Source organism: Bombus fervidus, chromosome 2 (genome assembly GCF_041682495.2).
Source record: "Bombus fervidus isolate BK054 chromosome 2, iyBomFerv1, whole genome shotgun sequence".
NCBI classification, from domain to species: domain Eukaryota; kingdom Metazoa; phylum Arthropoda; class Insecta; order Hymenoptera; family Apidae; genus Bombus; species Bombus fervidus.
Genome location: NC_091518.1, coordinates 3,698,325 through 3,717,629, shown reverse-complemented (window position 1 = coordinate 3,717,629; position 19,305 = coordinate 3,698,325). Strand labels below are relative to the sequence as shown.

At 28.1% G+C, this 19,305-nt stretch overlaps 6 protein-coding genes across 11 annotated transcripts; 2 read left to right on the top strand and 4 right to left on the bottom strand.

The window, feature by feature from the left end:
- Positions 1 to 1,241: 1,241 nt before the first annotated feature.
- On the bottom strand, positions 1,242 to 2,749 carry Pgls (6-phosphogluconolactonase). Its single transcript, XM_072021753.1, has 4 exons — positions 2,608 to 2,749; positions 2,038 to 2,238; positions 1,666 to 1,949; positions 1,242 to 1,575 (listed from the first exon to the last, which is right to left on the bottom strand). The coding sequence occupies exons 1-4, from the start codon at positions 2,726 to 2,728 to the stop codon at positions 1,465 to 1,467; spliced, it is 717 nt and encodes a 238-aa protein (XP_071877854.1). The 5' UTR covers positions 2,729 to 2,749; the 3' UTR covers positions 1,242 to 1,464.
- Bem46 (abhydrolase domain containing 13-like protein Bem46) lies at positions 2,690 to 6,069 on the top strand. 4 transcript variants are annotated; one of them, XM_072021750.1, is made up of 6 exons: positions 2,690 to 2,829; positions 3,287 to 3,598; positions 3,679 to 3,910; positions 3,986 to 4,179; positions 4,258 to 4,418; positions 4,492 to 6,069. In XM_072021750.1, the coding sequence occupies exons 2-6, from the start codon at positions 3,433 to 3,435 to the stop codon at positions 4,762 to 4,764; spliced, it is 1,026 nt and encodes a 341-aa protein (XP_071877851.1). In that variant the 5' UTR covers positions 2,690 to 2,829; positions 3,287 to 3,432; the 3' UTR covers positions 4,765 to 6,069. The 4 variants fall into 4 exon arrangements, with proteins under 4 accessions (XP_071877851.1, XP_071877850.1, XP_071877848.1 ...); XM_072021749.1 differs by lacking the exon at positions 2,690 to 2,829 and adding an exon at positions 2,835 to 2,971; XM_072021747.1 differs by lacking the exon at positions 2,690 to 2,829 and adding an exon at positions 2,889 to 3,018.
- Positions 5,555 to 7,779, bottom strand: LOC139997794 (uncharacterized). The gene is made up of 4 exons (XM_072021735.1): positions 7,640 to 7,779; positions 6,428 to 7,515; positions 6,156 to 6,343; positions 5,555 to 6,048 (listed from the first exon to the last, which is right to left on the bottom strand). Exons 1-4 carry the CDS (start codon positions 7,734 to 7,736, stop codon positions 5,772 to 5,774), a joined length of 1,650 nt encoding a protein of 549 aa, XP_071877836.1. The 5' UTR covers positions 7,737 to 7,779; the 3' UTR covers positions 5,555 to 5,771.
- Positions 7,594 to 9,805, bottom strand: LOC139997797 (DNA polymerase delta subunit 3). Its single transcript, XM_072021746.1, has 2 exons — positions 9,430 to 9,805; positions 7,594 to 9,338 (listed from the first exon to the last, which is right to left on the bottom strand). The coding sequence occupies exons 1-2, from the start codon at positions 9,496 to 9,498 to the stop codon at positions 8,100 to 8,102; spliced, it is 1,308 nt and encodes a 435-aa protein (XP_071877847.1). The 5' UTR covers positions 9,499 to 9,805; the 3' UTR covers positions 7,594 to 8,099.
- An 803-nt stretch (positions 9,806 to 10,608) lies between these two features.
- LOC139998271 (armadillo repeat-containing protein 8) lies at positions 10,609 to 14,987 on the top strand. Of its 2 annotated transcripts, none has more exons than XM_072022700.1 (8): positions 10,609 to 10,926; positions 11,046 to 11,119; positions 11,333 to 11,783; positions 11,859 to 12,353; positions 12,465 to 12,756; positions 13,020 to 13,543; positions 13,741 to 13,907; positions 14,078 to 14,987. In XM_072022700.1, the coding sequence occupies exons 1-8, from the start codon at positions 10,900 to 10,902 to the stop codon at positions 14,112 to 14,114; spliced, it is 2,067 nt and encodes a 688-aa protein (XP_071878801.1). In that variant the 5' UTR covers positions 10,609 to 10,899; the 3' UTR covers positions 14,115 to 14,987. The 2 variants fall into 2 exon arrangements, with proteins under 2 accessions (XP_071878801.1, XP_071878800.1); XM_072022699.1 differs by having other exon boundaries at positions 10,612 to 10,926; positions 12,438 to 12,756.
- Positions 14,278 to 17,327, bottom strand: Ica69 (islet cell autoantigen 1-like protein). Of its 2 annotated transcripts, none has more exons than XM_072022702.1 (6): positions 17,063 to 17,327; positions 16,574 to 16,842; positions 16,132 to 16,474; positions 15,773 to 16,048; positions 15,095 to 15,704; positions 14,278 to 15,006 (listed from the first exon to the last, which is right to left on the bottom strand). In XM_072022702.1, exons 1-6 carry the CDS (start codon positions 17,071 to 17,073, stop codon positions 14,890 to 14,892), a joined length of 1,626 nt encoding a protein of 541 aa, XP_071878803.1. In that variant the 5' UTR covers positions 17,074 to 17,327; the 3' UTR covers positions 14,278 to 14,889. The 2 variants fall into 2 exon arrangements, with proteins under 2 accessions (XP_071878803.1, XP_071878804.1); XM_072022703.1 differs by having other exon boundaries at positions 17,186 to 17,325.
- Between the last annotated feature and the right edge of the window lie 1,978 nt (positions 17,328 to 19,305).

Sequence of the window (19,305 nt, the reverse complement as noted above, 5' to 3'; positions counted from 1 at the left end):
ACTTTTTAAAGCCATAGAATGTTCGTTGTGCTTTGGAATAGAATTTTATAAATAATCCATATGAATTTGGAAGAACTGTAAAAAAGTAATTTGACGTGTCGTTTAAAATTAAAATGTTTTACAGCATTACGCAGTTAATACAAATTATAACGAAACTGACGATTAAATCATATGAAAAAAATGTAAATTAATAGTTTTTTAGTTCTTTTTATGGCTTGATATCTATTGTACACATAAGATTTTTGTAAAGAAATAAAGATAATTTATTAAATATTGTAAAAATTTTAGTTCCTAAGTAATTAGCACTGATTACCGAATTTGACTGATAGCGGATGTTATCTGTTAAGTGCATGTTACAAACGATATTCCTGCCTCGAATTATATAAATACATTAATGATATTAATTCCATATTATGGTATACAAAAATATGCATCGTATAAAAATAGTCACTTTTTGCTGCATACTTATTTATATATATCAATACTTATTAATTTTATATAGATTACCAAAGATAGAGAATGTCTTTTACGATCTACTAAACGAACACAATATTTATACTAGATATATCTATTTACTTCTGTATACAAAATGACAATGATTATGATATTTTCTCGTGCAAATAAAATACTATATAAAGATTTTAAATAACTACTTTGTTTACTGTTTTTCGGTCCCATGATAAATATTTCAATACAGAATTAAATAGAAATTGTTATGAGAATTACATACTATTATATATTGTTCTATTGATGGTATGATATAAACAATAAAAATATATTCACATTTTTATATATATATTTTTTTACCATAATGATTTTATTTTAATGTTTTGTTTAGTAAATATTTATATTTTTGCTTTATGAAAAACATAATTTATGATAAATTGAATTACGTAATGTTAAATATATTTGTAATCACATAATATTTTAATTTTTTATATTTATTATATCTAAGTAAAAATAAATATTGCAAAATATTTATACGTTTTTGAAACGTATACTGCCTTATTTTAGCATCCAAGATATTTGTTACTTAAAAAATTTTTAAGCCATTTTTGTTTTATATGATTTTCTAAATTTATTAAGATAATATAATAAGCACAAATTGCAGTTTGATGATAATAATAATGAATGAGTAATGTAGCATAAGAATGCTTTACCTTATTATATTTCATACCCATTATAATTAAATGTTTACAAATTGAAATGAAAAAATAAAATATTGGAAACTAATATTAAAATACGTAACAGAACCTAATATATTTCAGATGATATTAACATCACAATAAACAAATATCAATCTTTGAGCAATAAATTACAAAAAATGTCATTTAGTTACTTTTCTATTATTAGGTATCTTAAGTAAGATGCACATACGTATATAAAAGTAAGCTCAAAAAATTTGCTGAGCATTAGGACAAAATATTAACATGGAATGTTATAGTCAATTTAATGGAATGTTGTTTAGGCTGTTTCTAGAAATTTTGCAGCATCTTCATCTAGGACCCAATACAATTCTCCATTGTGTGGTTGAACACGAGCAGCTGGCAAATTTTCTCTATCTTGCAAAACTCGCTGTTAGATATTAAATATTAAGAATAAAAATACTTTATATGAATTACAACTTAAAAATTAGTTTCCTTTAACCTTCAATGAAATAATCACCTTAACAATTCCAGCTTTACCATATCCGGTAATAGCAAATATGCATCTTTTTGCATTATTTATCACAGGAAGAGTGAGAGTAATACGAGATAGAGGTGGCTTGGGAGAATCATTAATAGGACAAACCCACAAGCTTGCTTCGTTTAAAAGTTTGTGACCAGGGAAAAGAGAGCATATATGTCCATCTAGACCCAATCCCAAAAGAAGCACATCAAAACATGGAACACGGTCGGGAGGGAAAAATACAGACATCTTCTTAATGTAATCTTTTGCAACATCTTCAGCTATAAGTATAATAATGTAATTATATAACTGCTATTTTATTGGAAAAAAGAGAAGAAGGAGATTATAGATTAAAACATATTATTTTACCAGACAGATCAGGATTAATTTTTATAAATTGTTCTTCAGTTATTGGTATCTTCCCAATCAACTTTGACTTATATACTCCATAAGTAGAATCATTGCTATCGAAAGGAACAACTCTTTCATCACAGAAAAAGAAATACCATTTACTCCAATCAGTTGTAACATTAGGTAAACTGTCAACCAATAATTGTACCAAAGACCCCCCTGACACAAATAATTTCAAAATTTTATTATTAGTTTAATATTTTAATGTAAAAAAATAATTTTTATACTTTAAGAGGTATAAATTAAATATTAGAAATAAAAAAATATGGAAAAACATACTATTGTAAGAACAATACCCTGCTCGCTTAAATTGGAATCAAATGAAACAAAAAATAAATATAAAATCTCGTCAATTGCATAATTTTTTACAACATGTATAACCTATAAATGTATGTATTTTAAATACAGATATCACTTTCAGATTTTCTTTAAAATATATCTTATAAGGATGGAACACTCAATGGACATGATTAATCATCTCTTTTTATCATTTTTGTATTTATAGTGTTTATGTGAGAAGTATATCACCTGATAGTCCGACTTTAAACGTATCACCAATAGTAAGTGCTTCTTCGGCACTCGTTTGAAGAAGGTTAGACAAACATGACACTACGGTTCCATCCCGAGGCTCGACTAGTATTTTCTCCATTATTTATAAGTAATTTTAAAATAGTACTTAAATTTCTAATCGTAAATAAACGAAGAACTCTACGTGAACAGTGAGACTCGTCTTGAGTATAAAGATGTAAGGTAGTATTAGTTATACATATAGAATCGGTTAACAGTAATCAGAAATCAGAATACAGCATTGGACATTCACGATGACACGTGATAAACTTGCGATACTATCTTCTAAATGTAACACTATGATCGCGCCGCCAGTTTGTTTTGTGTTTGCATATGAACGTATCTTTGTTCAACATGAAATTACGCTATGAAGTACATCGCTTATTATAAAAAATTTATTATTTATATTTCAGTATTTATACTATTTTATCGATTTATATTTGAGCGTGTAACAGCAATATTTATTTTCAATCCATGTTTCATAATTCTTCAAAAATTGGAACTATTTCATTTTATACTATGTAATCTCTGATCTAATAAATTTCTTTGAAAAGCGAAATGCATTTATTTATCAATACAAATCCAAAGTTTTTATGAAATGGTTCATATTTATGAAATAAAATTTTGATACGAATTTTAGGTTATAAAGTCTTCAATGATAACTGGAATATTTGACTCAGTGAAGCAATATGATCAAGTCAAGATGCGCAATGTTGTACACTTACTGAATATAAGAGTGACTTAGATGATTATTAGTCATTTTTTTGAAGATACTACGTAGCAATCATGTCATTTTGTAAGAGACTTGCTCGAAGTAAACCCATCCGTTTATTAGGAAGTATAGCTATCAAATGTTGGGCTTTCTCTGGAACTTATATACTTGCCTGTTTCTTTCTATATTGGTTGTATGGTGGGATTTCTGCTTTCTTTCTACTTTGTTTTGCTACTACAGGTATATCTATTAATGTCTTCTATTAAATTTTTATGTTTCTAACAGTAGTAGGTGTGTATCTTAATCAATATATATTGTAGGTATATTGTATCATAGAGAAGATCAACTTGTTTATCGACCAGAGTCACCAGCTAATTCTCGGATATATGTTCCTGCACCTTCGATATTTAATTTACCTTATCAAAGCATTTATACTAGATCAGGGGATGGTACCATGTTACACATGTTTTTTATTTCTCAACCAGAGGATAGAATAAAAAAGGTGCCTACTTTGTTATTTCTTCATGGAAATGCTGGTAATGTAGGACATAGGTCAGTGACTTTTGCCACTTTATCATATAATTTTATTTTGTAATATGAGATAATAATTCTAGAACTATATTTTAGACTAAAAAATGCAGTTGGATTATACCATACTATCCAATGTAACATTTTAATGTTGGAGTATAGAGGCTATGGTTTATCACAAGGATCACCATCTGAAGAAGGTTTATACATGGATGCTCGTGCAGGAATTGATTATTTATCTAGTAGAACTGATATAAATACTAATGAAATAATCGTATTTGGAAGATCATTAGGTACTTATATTTTTTAAATGAGTCATTTTTGATAAAGAATGTATACTATATGTTTAATATACTCTAATATTTCTATAGGTGGTGCTGTAGCCATCAATTTAGCTACAAAGCCAGAAAATTCACAAAGAATTTGGTGTCTTATTCTTGAGAACACTTTTACTAGCATTCCTGATATGGCTGCACTACTTTTTGGATTGAGATGTTTACAATATTTACCCCTTTTTTTATATAAAAATAAGGTAGGATAATTTCTATTATAGCTCAGTTTCTTTCAGTTGAATCATTTCAATCAATTGTCATTTTGTATTGTAGTATCTGTCCATCCTCAAGGTGCGGTCAGTAACGGTACCTACATTATTTATTTCTGGTTTAGCGGATACGTTAGTGCCTCCACATATGATGCAAGAACTTTACAAGAACTGTAAAAGTCCGTGTAAAAAAATACTTTCAATTTCAGGAGGTACACACAATGAAACGTGGTGTCAACCTCGATATTACAAAAATATATGTAATTTTTTAAATGAATTGAGGGAAAATCCTCCGGTCCAAGTGACGTCTAGTCACTGGCAAATAGACGATATATAAAGACAAATTGCAAAGCTCACTTTACGTCCAAAGCGATGATTACATTTTAAAAATTGTTCATCTTAACGAATAAAAAAAAGATATATTAATGTATCTGAATAAGTTATTAATCTTTATTGTGATCAAACAATTTAATTACAAACACAATTTAGCTCATAATTAATGCGGATCAATCTTCTATAAAAATATTTTATTAGAACATATATTAAGATTGTAATATTGGAAGTGATGCAATGTTTGAGATCATCGAAATATCATGATTTACATTTAGTTAAGTGTGTGTCATGCACTTGAAATTTGTGAATAATTATATAAGACCTTAAATCCTTCCAATACTTAGGGTATTTTTAGGGAATGTTTAGATAGTCTTAGTTAACTATTTTCATCAAAAATGGGCTGTTTTTGTATAAAAAAAATATTATATACAATTATACGAATGCTAATGTATTTATATGTGTGAATTAGAAATATATATTTATTTTAATGTTTTGATAATTATATTATTATATATGTATTCTTATACATGTATTTATACACACATTATATGTTCAAGATAACATTTTATTTATTCATATTTTTTCAATAACATTTAAATTTAATTGAAAAGAAAACTGTCCCTGTGAGAGTCATATTATACAATACTTTAATAAAATTCATGATTCATAATTCATTTTACCAACAAATTTAATTTTTGTGCCATTAGTAATATTTGATTGTATGTTCACTAATAACTTTGTCAGTCTTATACAATGTTTAGTATTCAGATGAATGATAATTCTTGAAGTATAAATTAATTCAGAGAATGAATTTATTTCCATTCATTATTTAACTTTAATCAATTTAAGAGATAATATAAGTTATATGTTATTATATAAGTAACTTTGAAAATAAAAGTACATCTTCGTATATCAATATATTGAAAATTTAAAAAAACTTTTTTAATTAAAAAAGAAATGTGTTAAAAATATACAAGACAAATAAATTTATATACTAAATAATGATAAACTTTAAAATTTCCTATTGACTCTTCTTTTTCTTATGGTTATTCGTTGTGTCCATAGAATGCCTCCTACTATTAAAAGTGTTAATACAGTTGTAGCTATGCCTACAACAACTAGCAAACCAGTACTAGAATCAAAATGTACTACTTCGTTAGACATTACATTGGCAACATTCATTGCAAGATTTTCTTTAAAGACTGATGTATTAACACAAAAAATTTCGTCTTTCCATCCGTACCAATGTACCATTCTTATGTTTGACATTTCTGGAGGCGAAGCACACCTTATGTAATGTAAAGAAACACAATAAAATAATTAGTATACTATATTTTGTTATTTTGATTCAAAGTATTAAACTGATTTCTAATAATAATTTTATGAGTTATATACCTCAAATCATCTAAAAGGTGGGGCTGGATGGAATAAAGTTGTGGAACCAAATCACTTAACATCCATTGTAGTGTACAATTACATATAAATGGATTTCTTTGTAGATTAACACTGTATATCATAGAATTATTGTTACGTACAACCAGCTCTTTTGCGACATAGGAAAGTTGATTATTACTCAAATCTAACTAATAACAAAAAATTATTTACTTAGGTAACTTACTTACTTAGGTTACTTGGACAATATTCCAAAATAGCAACTTAAAACTTACTGAACAGAGAGTCATGTATCTCAAAGCATCTTTATGAATGAAAGATAACATTTTGTTATTGGATATAGTAAGATGAATGCAACCATTCGATGGTGATCTCAAATTTGCTAATGTACTTTCATCAATAGCTTTTAACATACTCATTTTACTTGCAATAAATGAATTTAACTTTAAATCAGAGCTAATTGTCAAATTTTCAATAGGATTTTGGCTAACATCAAAATGGAACAGCAATGGGAAATTTTTAATAGATATTACTTCAGGAACATAAGTTAATTTATTGTTAGATATGTCTAACACTTTCAAATTTTCAGATATAACATTTGGAAAACTTGATAACATATTTCCACTAATATTCAGATGTTGTAAATTATCTGTTATTATGTTTGCATGTAATTCAGAAATATTGTTGTGCTGTAGATTTAATACTTCAATATAATCCAAATTGTATAGTATTTTCGAAATTTGATTATATCCAGAATGTAATTCAATCAATGTCTTTGGTAATGCTTGCATATTTAGTGTAATAATAAAATTGTTATTTATATGAATTGCTTTCAAAGAATTTAAAACTGTTAGACTACAATCTTCTAAAGAATGGATACTATTAAATGACAGATCTAAGTATTGTAAATTTATTAATGATTCTAGAAATATTTTAGATAAACTGGATATATTGTTATGAGAAAGATCGAGTGTATTAATCTTTGTTGTAGTTTTGTTCATTAAATATTCTATTGAATTTATATGATTATAACTAAGGTTTAATGATAACAATGCAGGAAGTACTTCCAACAACGAATCATCAAAAATTCTTAATGCATTTTTAGAAAGATTTAGATCTTCGAGATTGTTCAAGTTTATAAACATTGTTGTATATATTTCTTCTATAATATTTTCAGATAAATCTAAACTTCTTAAAGATTGTAACTTCTTCAATAGATTTGTAGGTAAATTAACTATATTGTTTTTAGATAAAACAAGTTTGTTCAATACTTGATAATTGTCTAATGTTAACAAATCAAAATTAAACATATCATTATTCCCTAAATATTTTCCATGGCAGTTAATTTCCTGTTCTTTATTCACTGTAATAAATAAAGTACATATTATTAGCTAAATTTATTAATAATTCATATATGTAATCAATAAATAATTTTAAAGAATTTGTTTTTAAATTATATCTCACTAAATTGAAATAATTTTACTTACTTAGGATTGTACAGGAACATGTTGAACATATATCACATGTAGAACTTTGTATTATCAATAAGAAATATAATCCAATTAAATTTAAATAAATAATCATTGTGTTAAATTGTTATTTAGAGACCTTATATTTGAACGACCAATATAGCATTACTCATACTTAGGGTGTAACATGTACTTGGCATCTCTTTGATAACATATCTGATAACAGTGCTTAATAAGAGAACATGTATCCATTTCATCTGACTTAGAAGATAATTATAATTTCAAGATAAAATTCAAACTACTTTCATTTAATAAATTTTATATCAATTAATTATAAAATATAAAATTTTATTTGTATTCTGTATATCATAACAGAATCATAATATATTATTGTACTCTAGTAAGTATCCTAATATCTTAAAGTAAGTATCCTAAGTATAATAATTATAAAACATGCAATATAATATAATAAATTATACTATGACTTTTTAAAGAAATTCATCAAAGTAGTTTGTTTAGTGTTTTTCTTTCCTTTGATTTCTGAAAGTGATTCAGGTGCCACTATCTTCTTTTGGTTTTTTACTTCTACAATTTCTGCTTCTTCTTCAGAACAACTTTCATAAACATGTACCTTTTTTGTGACAAGAAAACCATCTTCTTCAAATGTTTTATCTACTGTTTTTAAAACCTTACGTTTTCCATTTTCAAGTTTGACTTGTGGTGGGGAAACAGAACATTTCTTTACAAAAGCAGGAGGATTTTCAGGTGAAGATGGTAAATCTAGTTCTGATCCTTGTTCATTATCAGAAGATTCTGAACCACTAGAATCACTCTGAATTGTAATACGTTTTCTCTTATTAACAGTATTCTTGGTGTCTTTGCTACGATTACGTTTTTTCCCTCTTACATTCTGCTTTTGTTTAGAATTACTTTTTGGAACAATTTTCTCTTCTACAATTTTTTCTGATAAAGAATTTGTGCTGTTGTCTTTATCTGAAGAATTTGAACTTTTATTTTTATCTGAAAAATCTGTAGTCTTCGTATGATTCTTATTTGCTTGAAAAAATCCACTTGATTCTCCCTTTTTTACATTTTTCTTTTTTCCAGCACCAATATTTTTAAATATTTCTTTTGTATGACTAGAAGCATCCACTTCCATTATTTCTGTATTAGATGATACAGGTGGACTTTTTTGTTTACTATTGACTTTCCCAAACAAATTATCAAAACCTTTTCTGTCAGCATTTTTCTTTTTAGCAATTTGCTTCTCTTCTGAGCTTAATATCTCTTTTTCTTTGATTGGTTCAGATATTGATTGTGTCTTTTCTTGAGGAACAGATTCAACTTCTCTTGACATGATACCCCAACGGAACATATGCATCTCTTCATCATTACGATCATTGTTCGGAATGCATTTAATGGCACTGAATTTAATATCTCCATTTTCAGTTAACCCAAGCAGTTGTATCTCAGGAAGTACTTTTTGAATACTATAAATATGTTCGGAAATAATTTTACTATATTTTTCTTTTGCTGTTAATAGATCTTTTTCTCTGACAATTTCAACTCGCATACCACCATCATGCAAAACTCCGATTAGCAAAAAGGTGCAATTAAAATCTTTCTCCTTTTTGTATCTTTGCCAAAATTCCCATAGAATTTGTTTTGCTATATTGACGTGAACTTCCAGTTCTTTGCTTAACCATTTGTAGGTTACCTATAGTCATTTTATGCATTTAAGACAATTCAAAAGTTGTAAATTTGAAAGTTGTATTCTGAGAAATGGAAAAATTTAAAAGAATACTCACCAGTTTATCATTATCAAATATATATTCTGTTACAGTTTCTAAATATTCGAGCAGAGATTCCGCAAACATATTTAATAAAAGTTTTTAATTAACAAAAAATACTTTTATAACAATTAGACAATTTAATGTTACGTACATTTCTTAATAAATGTGCGAAATCGCTTACATACTTCAAAATGACCAATTGTACAAAAGTTTCTATATTTTTATAATAAATTCTAAATTTCTAATCCAATATTTTTAAATAATTAAGCTTAATTTATTAATAATTTTTATTCATATAGAAAAATTTAAAAGATTAAATTTTGTTAAATATTATAACGCGATAATTAAATTGCTGATTTTTATGCACTGTTACGCTGTCGCTTGAATTTGCTCTTAGTATAATTGCGTGAAGTTGGTTTCAATGATTGTATCTGGAAACATTCGGCATAAGCTATGAACGAAATTTAAACTGATCGACTACATACGTAGATCGAAAATTATACATTGTCTAATTATTCACCGAAAGCAGCTGGATAAGGAAAGGAAATGGCTTAGAAGACAAACAGTTTTTTGTGAACTGGCTTCAAATTATTTATTATGGTGCCAAATTAATAGCTCGAATTTTTTAATGTAATTTCTTGGTATTTTACCGGCAAATTTCGTGTAGACTTTCCTAGAACTTAAGCTGTAACCTTAGATTATCTATTATGTGCCGCATAAATTAAGAGTCGAATTTCTCGATATGATTTCTCTACATCTTATCTTTGACGGCTGTGTAAACTTTTTTAGGAAGTTTGCTGTTTCTCTTTTATACTATTTTTTTCTTCATCGCCGCACATGTAGGTACGGTCTTCTGTGAGAGACAATGCTCCCACCTCCACTTACTAAGGAAGACAAAATCTAGGGGAGGGGGTCCTGGACCTGGACAGGAATCGAAAATCAAAAGTGAAAAATGTAAGTCTTTAATCAATTCAAATTTTGACTCTCGAGTGCTAACTTCTTGCTATTGTAATTAAAAAGTACAAGTTGGAATAAACGATCGTTTATAAAAAGAGCAAATTCTTTTTGAATCTTCGCGCACTTCCACAAACAGAGTTGTTCAGCACTTTATGTGAGGTTGGTACCAACCTACGTACCTCCGTCCTAAAACCCCAAAATGAAAACGTAACATCTATGAGAAATTTAAAAATGCAGATAATATGAAAACTTATGTATATCTAAGTTTCATTTTTTAAATTATATTTATAAAAATATGAATTTGTATAAGTATTCATAGTCTAGTGATAATTATATGATAATGCCAACACTGTTTTAATGGGAATTATCTCAGAACGCGAGTTTTGCTAAATGAAACAGTGAGTGTTCACATAACAAACAAAGTCGATTGTTAAATTAACTATTCCTTGTGGTAGTTGACTATATACTGCAGAATTATTTTGAGTGAACATTTGTAATATCTTTATGTAAAACCGAGAGAAAAGAATTATGGTCTCGGTGATGCAACCATTCATGGTGAGTGAATTCGTAAAGGTGAAACAAGTTACCGGTTTTCTTCTGCTTTGAAAGATATCATTTTTCGTACAATCGTTCGAAAAGTTTGAAAATTAAATGACTTCTCAATTGTATCACAGGATGTTGAGAGTTCGAGAAGTTACATCGATGAATTATATTCGTTGGATCCTCAAAAATGCTTAGAAGCTATTATGTGAGTACAAATCGTACTTAACCTCTAAACTTGTTTATTAAAGGTCATTATTTATTAAAATCATTATAACATATGATGTAAAGAAGCGCTAAAAAGGTAATATTATTAAAACAATCTTATAGTTTTTCTTACTTTCCATCATTACTTTGTTAATGTTTATTTAATCGAACATATATGTTAACTATAATTGATCTGTTTTTTTTTTGTTTTTAGATGCCTAAAAAATTCTGTAATTGGAAGTAATAGACAAAAAGGATCTGTAATAGCACAAGGTGTAGTACCTCGTTTATTGCAACTTCTTGGAGATACATCAGACAGAATTGGAGATAATATAAGGCTAGAGGCTGCAGTGACTTTGGGTTCTTTAGCTAAAGGAACTGATCAACATGTGCTGGCACTTATAGATCTTGGTGTAGTGCCGTTGCTTTTTCAGGTTATATTATCTACACCTATCACAGAAACGCCATTAGAAGGAAAGCCAAAAATAACAGATTTATTAAACGAGGCATGCTTACGTTGTTTGAGAACAGTATTTCAACATCCATCAGCACCAGTTCATTCAATATACCAGGATCCTGCGCTAGTGCCAAGATTGGTATCATTAGCAAATCAATCAGTCACTTGTCAAATTTGTGTAGCAACAATTTTAACAACAGCATGCAAGGTACAGAAATGACAAAATCAAATCTAACTTTGCTATGTAATCCTTAAAATTATATTTTAAATAATTTCTTGTTAGACAACAGAAGAGCAAAGTGCTTTAGCCAAAGGAGGTGCGGTAGAAACATTAGCAATGCAGTTGGATTCTCCATTACCTGATGTTCAATCATCAGCTCTAGCATGCTTGGCAAATATGTGTTATAAGAATTATGGGGTATGTGTTACGGTTGCATCAGCAACTACCAGTAACACACCACAGGGTAGGCTTGTACCTGTAGCATTAGGACAATTAATGGGCCGTGAGAAAAGCTCGTTAATTCAACTTGAAGCTGCAAGATGTGTTACATATATGCATAGAACTGGAGTTCTAGTACATAAAGATCCTAGAATTATATACCGTGCTTTACCTTGTTTGGTACGACTTTGTCATCGAGATCATCCGCCTCGTGAAAGAGTAGCGGCGGCTGAAACTTTGGCTTTCCTTACTGAAGTTAATACTGAATTGCAACGTCTAGCTTCCATTAGTAATCATTTAATTCCTACTCTTGCAGAATTATTACGATGTCATCCACATGTAAGTATATTATACATTATAGATTTACATATCTATTTTGTATGTTTACTATTGTTAATATTTCATGTTAATAAATTGTACAAGTGCAAGATTGTACTTGCAATGGCGCAGCTACAGGATGCAACATTAACACAAGATATGCGACAAGCTGCATTCAGGGCATTTGCATCCCTTGGTGCTAATGATGAAGATATTAGGAAACGTATCATCGAGACAGAAAGTCTTATGGAACAAGTAGTGGCAGGACTTCAGGACCCAGGAGGTTCTCACGTACGTTTAGCAGCAGTTAGATGTCTTCATTCTCTTTCTAGAAGCGTACAGCAACTCCGAACAACGTTTCAAGATCATGCTGTTTGGAGACCTCTTATGCAATTGTTACATGGTGCAGATAAGGGATTGGAGGGTAAGATATAATAATATTTTTAGACTTGATGGATTATTATTGGAATAATATGATTTATACAAAATTACGACACATTTCCTTTAAAATGTTTTAATTATACATAACTCATTCAATGAAATCATACAAGATTACTGAAGAACATTGAAGATATTCTTGCATATTTTTTGTAATACCAGTTGTATAAGTCTAAAACGAAAATTTTTCAAAATTAGATCATGCTATTAGTATCTATTATTATTAATTAGTATAATTGTATTATGTAGGTAGAGGCGAAAGTGAAGTTGATTTATTAACTGTTGCCTCGAGTACTTTATGTAACTTATTGTTGGAATTTAGTCCAAGCAAAGAACCGATTCTTGAATCTGGAGGAATAGAGTTATTGTGCTCACTTACAAAACGATGTACACCGGCATTGCGATTGAACGGAATTTGGGCGTTGATGAACGTGGCTTTCCAAGCTGAACAGCAAGTAAAATTACAAATTTTACAATGTTTGGGAACAGATCAAATCTTTTGTCTTCTGGCAGATCAAGATATACCAGTTTTAATGAAAACATTAGGTTTATTACGAAACTTGCTCTCTACAAAAGCACACATAGATCGTATAATGGGAGAACACGCTGCTCACGTTATGCAAGCTGTTATATTAGTTTTAGAAGACCCAAGGCATCCAGCAGATGTAAAGGAGCAGGCTCTCTGTATTTTAGCGAATGTAGCTGATGGAAATCGAGCAAAGGATCATATTATGGCTAACGAAGATGTGCTTAAAAAACTTATGGATTATATGGTTTGTAAAAAATATTTTGCCTTTTTGTTTTTCTTTCTTTAATATTTCACTCTTTATTTATCGCCTTCTTTTAATTTATGTGAATAGTACAACAAATATCTCCCCGTGTTATTTTATGATTCTTATATAATTTATGCTTCAGTAATATGTTATTGAAGTTCTAGCAGAAATTTCTAACATTTATGTTATGAATCTAGATGCATAGCAATGTAAAACTGCAAATTGCCGCAGTTTTTTGTGTGTGCAACCTAGTCTGGAGGGAAGAACCTGGTGCTGCACAACGGCAAGCACGTTTAAAAGAACTGGGCTTTTATCGTATTTTGCAACAATTACGTCATAGCAAGGATCTTCAATTGTTTGATAAGTATGTCAAACAATCTTTAAACCTTCCTTTCTATTTGTGTCTGAAAATGATCTTTGAATATCCTTGTAAATTATAATAATTCAGTAAGATATTAAATCTTAGTATAATTAATATAAAAATATTTTCTCTCAAATATTTCTGATTTTTAATATACATTCGTTTCATTTCAGGGTCAGAACGGCTATGGCACAATTTTATGATGCCTAAATTCCAGATGTGTTATTGATGAAAGTTAGATTTTGATTTAGAGTTCTTTTATACGCGAAATACAATTATATTTTGGTGTTAACACTGTGATTCTGTATTTCGTTGATGCATAAGCATTTTATATTTATATAGAAAAGATACAAAAACAATATCCCTGACGATGTAATCTGTTTATGTTGTATTTATTTTATTTAAAAAAGAAAACAATAAGCAATATTTCAGTATATTAAAAAAAGAAACAATGTAATAATTGTATCATACATTTTTAAAATATGAATTGTTTGATACAATGATAATGTCAAAAGTAATTGATTGCAAAGTTTTACATTATGGAATGTCAACAAATTATATACAGGTATCCATATGATATACTTCAGATTAAACATATTTTGCTATAAACATGATTAGGAAAGTTGATAATTATTTATTATCACTAAAAAAAAAATATTTTTAATGTACTTAAAAGAAGTATATGACTAGTATCTCTTATAAACTATCATCGATTTTAAATCTTTGGTATGGAGCTTGAAAAGTTATTTACGAAAATTTAAGTATTTTTGATTCTTACGATCATCTTGCTATTTTCATTAAATCTAAAGGATCTGGAATGTTAAAATTCAACTAATAAGTATGAAATATCAGTGCAAATGTAAGAAATAGATAATACTCGTAGCATTATCCTATTTGGAGAAAATAAAAATATCTCTTCTGACTGTTGCTATAAATTGCAACTAATCATATGTCATGATAATATAGTTTTAAATACTTTAAAAAATTAAGCAGATGCATTACTGTCATCAGAAAGATTTTCCATGGGATTGTTAGCCAAAGGGTCCAGTTCAGCAAATAAATCCAACCAGGAATTACCTTTTTTGCCAGTCTTATTTTTTTTCTAAGAAAAAATATAGGAAAAATTTAATAATAGTGTTTCAAATATTTTTAATTTGACTTTGGTAAAAACAAATTTAGTTTTTACTTACCTTGTCACCCATGTTGATAGTAGGCATGCTCTTCTGTCCAATGCCAAGCGCTGCATCACCCAAACTTTGTTTCAATATATTCGGTGGCAAAAATGTATCATGCGATATCGCATCCCACTCGTTATCAGCATTCTGTTTATCAGTGAGAATGTCATTCAAAAGTACCATATTTTCGGATGTGAGGAACTGTAAAGATTGCTCTCTTGAATTTTGTTCTTCTAAAGAAGAGAAATCAGCCAGATTAAGATTTGTATCAGATTTGTCAAATATATCCATCGTTAAACTTTGTTCACCAAACTTTCTATCAAGTTCAGATTGATTTCCTTCTTGCATATTACTATGAGTGGCGTTATCTAGAATTAAATTTTCAAAAAGTTGATCGAGATTCTCTTTATGTTCTACATTAGAAGTAGACTGTGAAGTAATTTCATTATTCGAGGAACTGGAATTCATGTCTAATCCTTCTAGCCCTTTAATGTCTTTCGTCTCATAATCAATATCCAATAATTTTTCATCTTGTTTATCAATTTCAACTGTATTTTGTTTGGCTGGTTTTACTTCTTCAGCTTCTTCAACACTGTCATGATAATCCATGTCAAAAATTGATAACCTATGATAAAAGAAATATATTTTATCTAACAATTCTGTTATTAACACTTTTTAAAATTTATAACTTACTTCTCTTTTTCGTCGAGATCATCGTCACCTCCAGTTTCTTGAGCTAATTTACTTGAGGGTTCAGCTAGTTCTCTGACTACCATAAAATCATATCGTTGATAGCCTTTAAAACTGCTTGCTATTGTAGAATATGCTTGTGCAGATTTTTCAGTAAAATTTAGAAGTGTACTCTGATATAAAACTAAAGCATGGCTAAACATATTACATCTTGCTGCTGCTAATAGATCTACCTTTTGAAGGCAATCTAAAGCCAGATTATCAAAGGCTATTTTACCTCTGTATGAATAAAGAAATTATAAATTCAAAGCTATCTAAATGTACATAGAATTTAGATGTTAATGATAATTAACAATACATACTGTCTTACACATGTTTGAACTTTACGAAATCTTTCTAATTGTTTTGATGTATCAGGATCTAATTCTTGAGAAATATTTTTCATCCATGACAGAGCAGCTCTGTACTCTGTACGAGCTTTTTCCATTGCTTGGACCTTTTGCAGTGTGTCTTCAATAGCTCTTTGTCTAAATGTTTCTACTTCCTGATACAATCGTCCTAATGGTGCTCTTAATGCAAGTCTTTGTTGACCAGAATATGATAAAGATTTTCCAACTGCTGTCATCATCTTGCCAGCTCTAGTTTTATCTTGTTTACCGGCATCTTTAAGGAATCGTCCCATTGCATTTTCTTCTTGTGCAAGATCTATATAACATTTAATGATACAGTCATTTTTATTATTTTTAAATTTTTCTTTACCTTAGCTAATCCTATTTTATAGAGACTTAAATAGTAATAACTTACTGCACAATCGCTCCTGATACTTGTCAATAATTCTTTGTAAATAAGAACAAGATTCCTGAATGCTACGAAACAGTTCTAATTTTGCATCCAATTCTGCATCGGATGCTACTATACACTCATCTTCCTTTTTACCTAACTTTCGTGATAAAGCTTGTTTCGTAACCCAAAACTGATGTTGCATTTTTGTGATAGTAGAATCATCGTGCATATTGGTCATCTGTACCCAACGATCAAAAGTATTTCCTGATATACCTGGTCCGTTTCTGTTACTAAAAATTATACAAGATAAATATTATTACACAAAACGTTACAATGGATAATAAATAAATATAAAATAAACAACATAATATTATTTTAAATGCGTGGTTAGATATCTTATCAGTTACGTGAATGATATTCTATATTACGTATATGATAAATGATATTTTGCTTAATGTAAAATTGGTTAAACGACAACAATTCTATAGAAATTAATATCAAAACACTTACTATGTGTTCATAATGGAAGACGATGGTTAAAAATACGAAATATGATTAACGCTTACAACTAAAAAGACACAAATGATTTCTACGTATGATTTAAAATAACAAATTACTTTATAAATATCATACTTCTTTAACACGTATGATTAGAAAATGCTCTTTTTTTTCAATTAATTAAAATAGGTGTTTGTACTTTAATACTGATAAAAAAGCAAACACACTCTTTCCTGTCAACTTGACAGAACGAGTTGACATATAATATACAGTTTACTATAGTTAATTGTCCACCTAAGAACTGCTTAAAGTGAGATTTTAATGGATGCGACATAACAAGGCGTATTACCAATGAAAACAAAATTTCTTAAAAACACATTAACAAAAAATAATTTGTTTATTATTTTACGAACTTGTAATAAAAGAACAGAGTATTGGTTTCATTAAATAAAGAAACAATTATTGGCTATAGAACTAATCAGACAGATTTTTTCAAAATAATTTATTCAAAATATATACGATTACAAATATTATTAACAAAATATCAAATTTTAGAAACTTTATTAATTTTTAAGACAAATCATTATATTATTTTTTTATTGTGCTTTTACAGCCAAGAAAGGATTTGACTTACAATATTTTTCACACAATTACGAGTATTTTATCGAATGAATAGATTCCTCTCATTCAGACAAATCATGGTATTAAATTATAACTACTTTAAATATAATTTAAAGAATTACAATAAATAATTTTGATTGATCATATATGTATATTGTACTAAAACAAAGCTGAAATTATTTTTTTAATATATTACCATTTTCATAAATGATTTATCTTATTATACTAACATATTTTTAGAAAATGCAATTTTTTAATTATTATATTTTTTATAAATTTGATATATTCTACAAAAACGCGTGGAGTAAATTAAATTTTCGAATTTTACAATCATAACTTATATATCATTCCTTAATTCTATAATTTGAATAAATAAATGTAATAGAAAAAAGTTTTGTATCGTTATGGGCGAATAATTTATGTATTTGGCCTATTTTTTTTTTTATTAGTTAACAAGATGTAACTAATAAGATATGCAAATAACACGTAACTAATAAGTTAACTAATAAGTTATACAAGTAATATAGTTATGCAAAATATAACTATTTACATATATTTCTTAAATTCATAACTTAAATGAATAATTATAATAGAAAAAAGTTTGTATTTATTTGTGTGCAAATAATTTATGTATTTGTCCTATTTTTCTTTTTTTCTTTTATTAGGCAGAAAATGTTAAAAAGGGTCAAGTTGTTCCATCTGCTATTTCTAGGTCGTCGTGACGAGCATAGATTATGAGTAAAAACAGCAAAAAGGCAATGGCGGCTATTCTTCAGACAGTCACCGAATTTATTATGAAAAATTTCGGAAAAATGTGATCTCCGTGTCGGTTCACCGTGAACAAAATTGAGGTACGTTTTCACATTTTTATTGTCGAATTTACAATGTCGATGATCATCATACTTGGTACATTCTGATGAGATGTCACATGCAACCACATGTGGATTTGAAATTAATAGATACTTTTTTATAAAAACAACTAACCATGAAATCCAGGTATTTTTATACATATTTCAAACATTTGACGTTAAATACGATGAATATCATAAAAGGCAGGTTAAAAAATTTTTCTCTTATGTCTACCGCGTTTTTATACTGTAACTTTACGAATCGAAAAATAGTAATTTACACACAATCAGTTAAAGCGTATTTTATTTATAATATAGATAATATGTTAATTTTGATTTTTCATTTATGTATACATTTATGTTTTAAGATAGTAATGTAAATAATATTAAGTATATTCGAAATATGTGGAATATGATGTATATTAATAATAAAAGGATAGGAAGTTCCAACCTATTATGAAACAAACTTGAATGTTTAAAAATACAGTGGCTGCCAAAAGTTTTTGCATGTACGTAGTTGTATTTTTCAATGAAAAGTATCTTTCTATTAGGTTTTACATTTCATTTTCATTGTATGAAATTTTTGTAGTCATATTTGGATTTAGTTAATTAGTATGTAAATGTTGTAGTAAATATAATGGTGTGCAAATAGTTTTTGTAGCCACTGTATATATTGTATTGTTATTGTACAAGTTATTATTTAAATATATAATTATAAGTGGTAATTTATATTTTTTATATTTTTAAGTATTAATTTGATAGCACTGAAATAGATCTTTTGTTACA

Bases quoted from the DNA above. Each gene is read 5' to 3' on its own strand.
- Pgls (XM_072021753.1), bottom strand. From the start codon at position 2,728: ATGGAGAAAATACTAGTCGAGCCTCGGGATGGAACCGTAGTGTCATGT. The intron at 2,239-2,607 runs GTGATATACTTC...TATTTGTGTCAG, and splicing joins GTTTAAAGTCGGACTATCAG to GGGGGTCTTTGGTACAATTA. The intron at 1,576-1,665 runs GTGATTATTTCA...AATATCTAACAG, and splicing joins GTAAAGCTGGAATTGTTAAG to CGAGTTTTGCAAGATAGAGA.
- Bem46 (XM_072021750.1), top strand. From the start codon at position 3,433: ATGTCATTTTGTAAGAGACTTGCTCGAAGTAAACCCATCCGTTTATTA. The intron at 3,599-3,678 runs GTATATCTATTA...TATATATTGTAG, and splicing joins ACTTTGTTTTGCTACTACAG to GTATATTGTATCATAGAGAA. The intron at 4,180-4,257 runs GTACTTATATTT...ATATTTCTATAG, and splicing joins CGTATTTGGAAGATCATTAG to GTGGTGCTGTAGCCATCAAT.
- LOC139997794 (XM_072021735.1), bottom strand. From the start codon at position 7,736: ATGATTATTTATTTAAATTTAATTGGATTATATTTCTTATTGATAATA. The intron at 6,344-6,427 runs GTAAGTTTTAAG...TTTTGTTATTAG, and splicing joins GATACATGACTCTCTGTTCA to TTAGATTTGAGTAATAATCA. The intron at 6,049-6,155 runs GTATATAACTCA...ACATTACATAAG, and splicing joins CACCTTTTAGATGATTTGAG to GTGTGCTTCGCCTCCAGAAA.
- LOC139997797 (XM_072021746.1), bottom strand. From the start codon at position 9,498: ATGTTTGCGGAATCTCTGCTCGAATATTTAGAAACTGTAACAGAATAT. The intron at 9,339-9,429 runs GTGAGTATTCTT...AAATGACTATAG, and splicing joins TATTTGATAATGATAAACTG to GTAACCTACAAATGGTTAAG.
- LOC139998271 (XM_072022699.1), top strand. From the start codon at position 10,900: ATGGTCTCGGTGATGCAACCATTCATG. The intron at 11,784-11,858 runs GTACAGAAATGA...ATTTCTTGTTAG, and splicing joins TTTTAACAACAGCATGCAAG to ACAACAGAAGAGCAAAGTGC. The intron at 13,544-13,740 runs GTTTGTAAAAAA...TTATGAATCTAG, and splicing joins AAAAACTTATGGATTATATG to ATGCATAGCAATGTAAAACT.
- Ica69 (XM_072022702.1), bottom strand. The intron at 16,049-16,131 runs GTATGTATTGTT...TTATTCATACAG, and splicing joins GTTCAAACATGTGTAAGACA to AGGTAAAATAGCCTTTGATA. The intron at 15,007-15,094 runs GTAAGTAAAAAC...ATTTTTTCTTAG, and splicing joins CTATCAACATGGGTGACAAG to AAAAAAAATAAGACTGGCAA.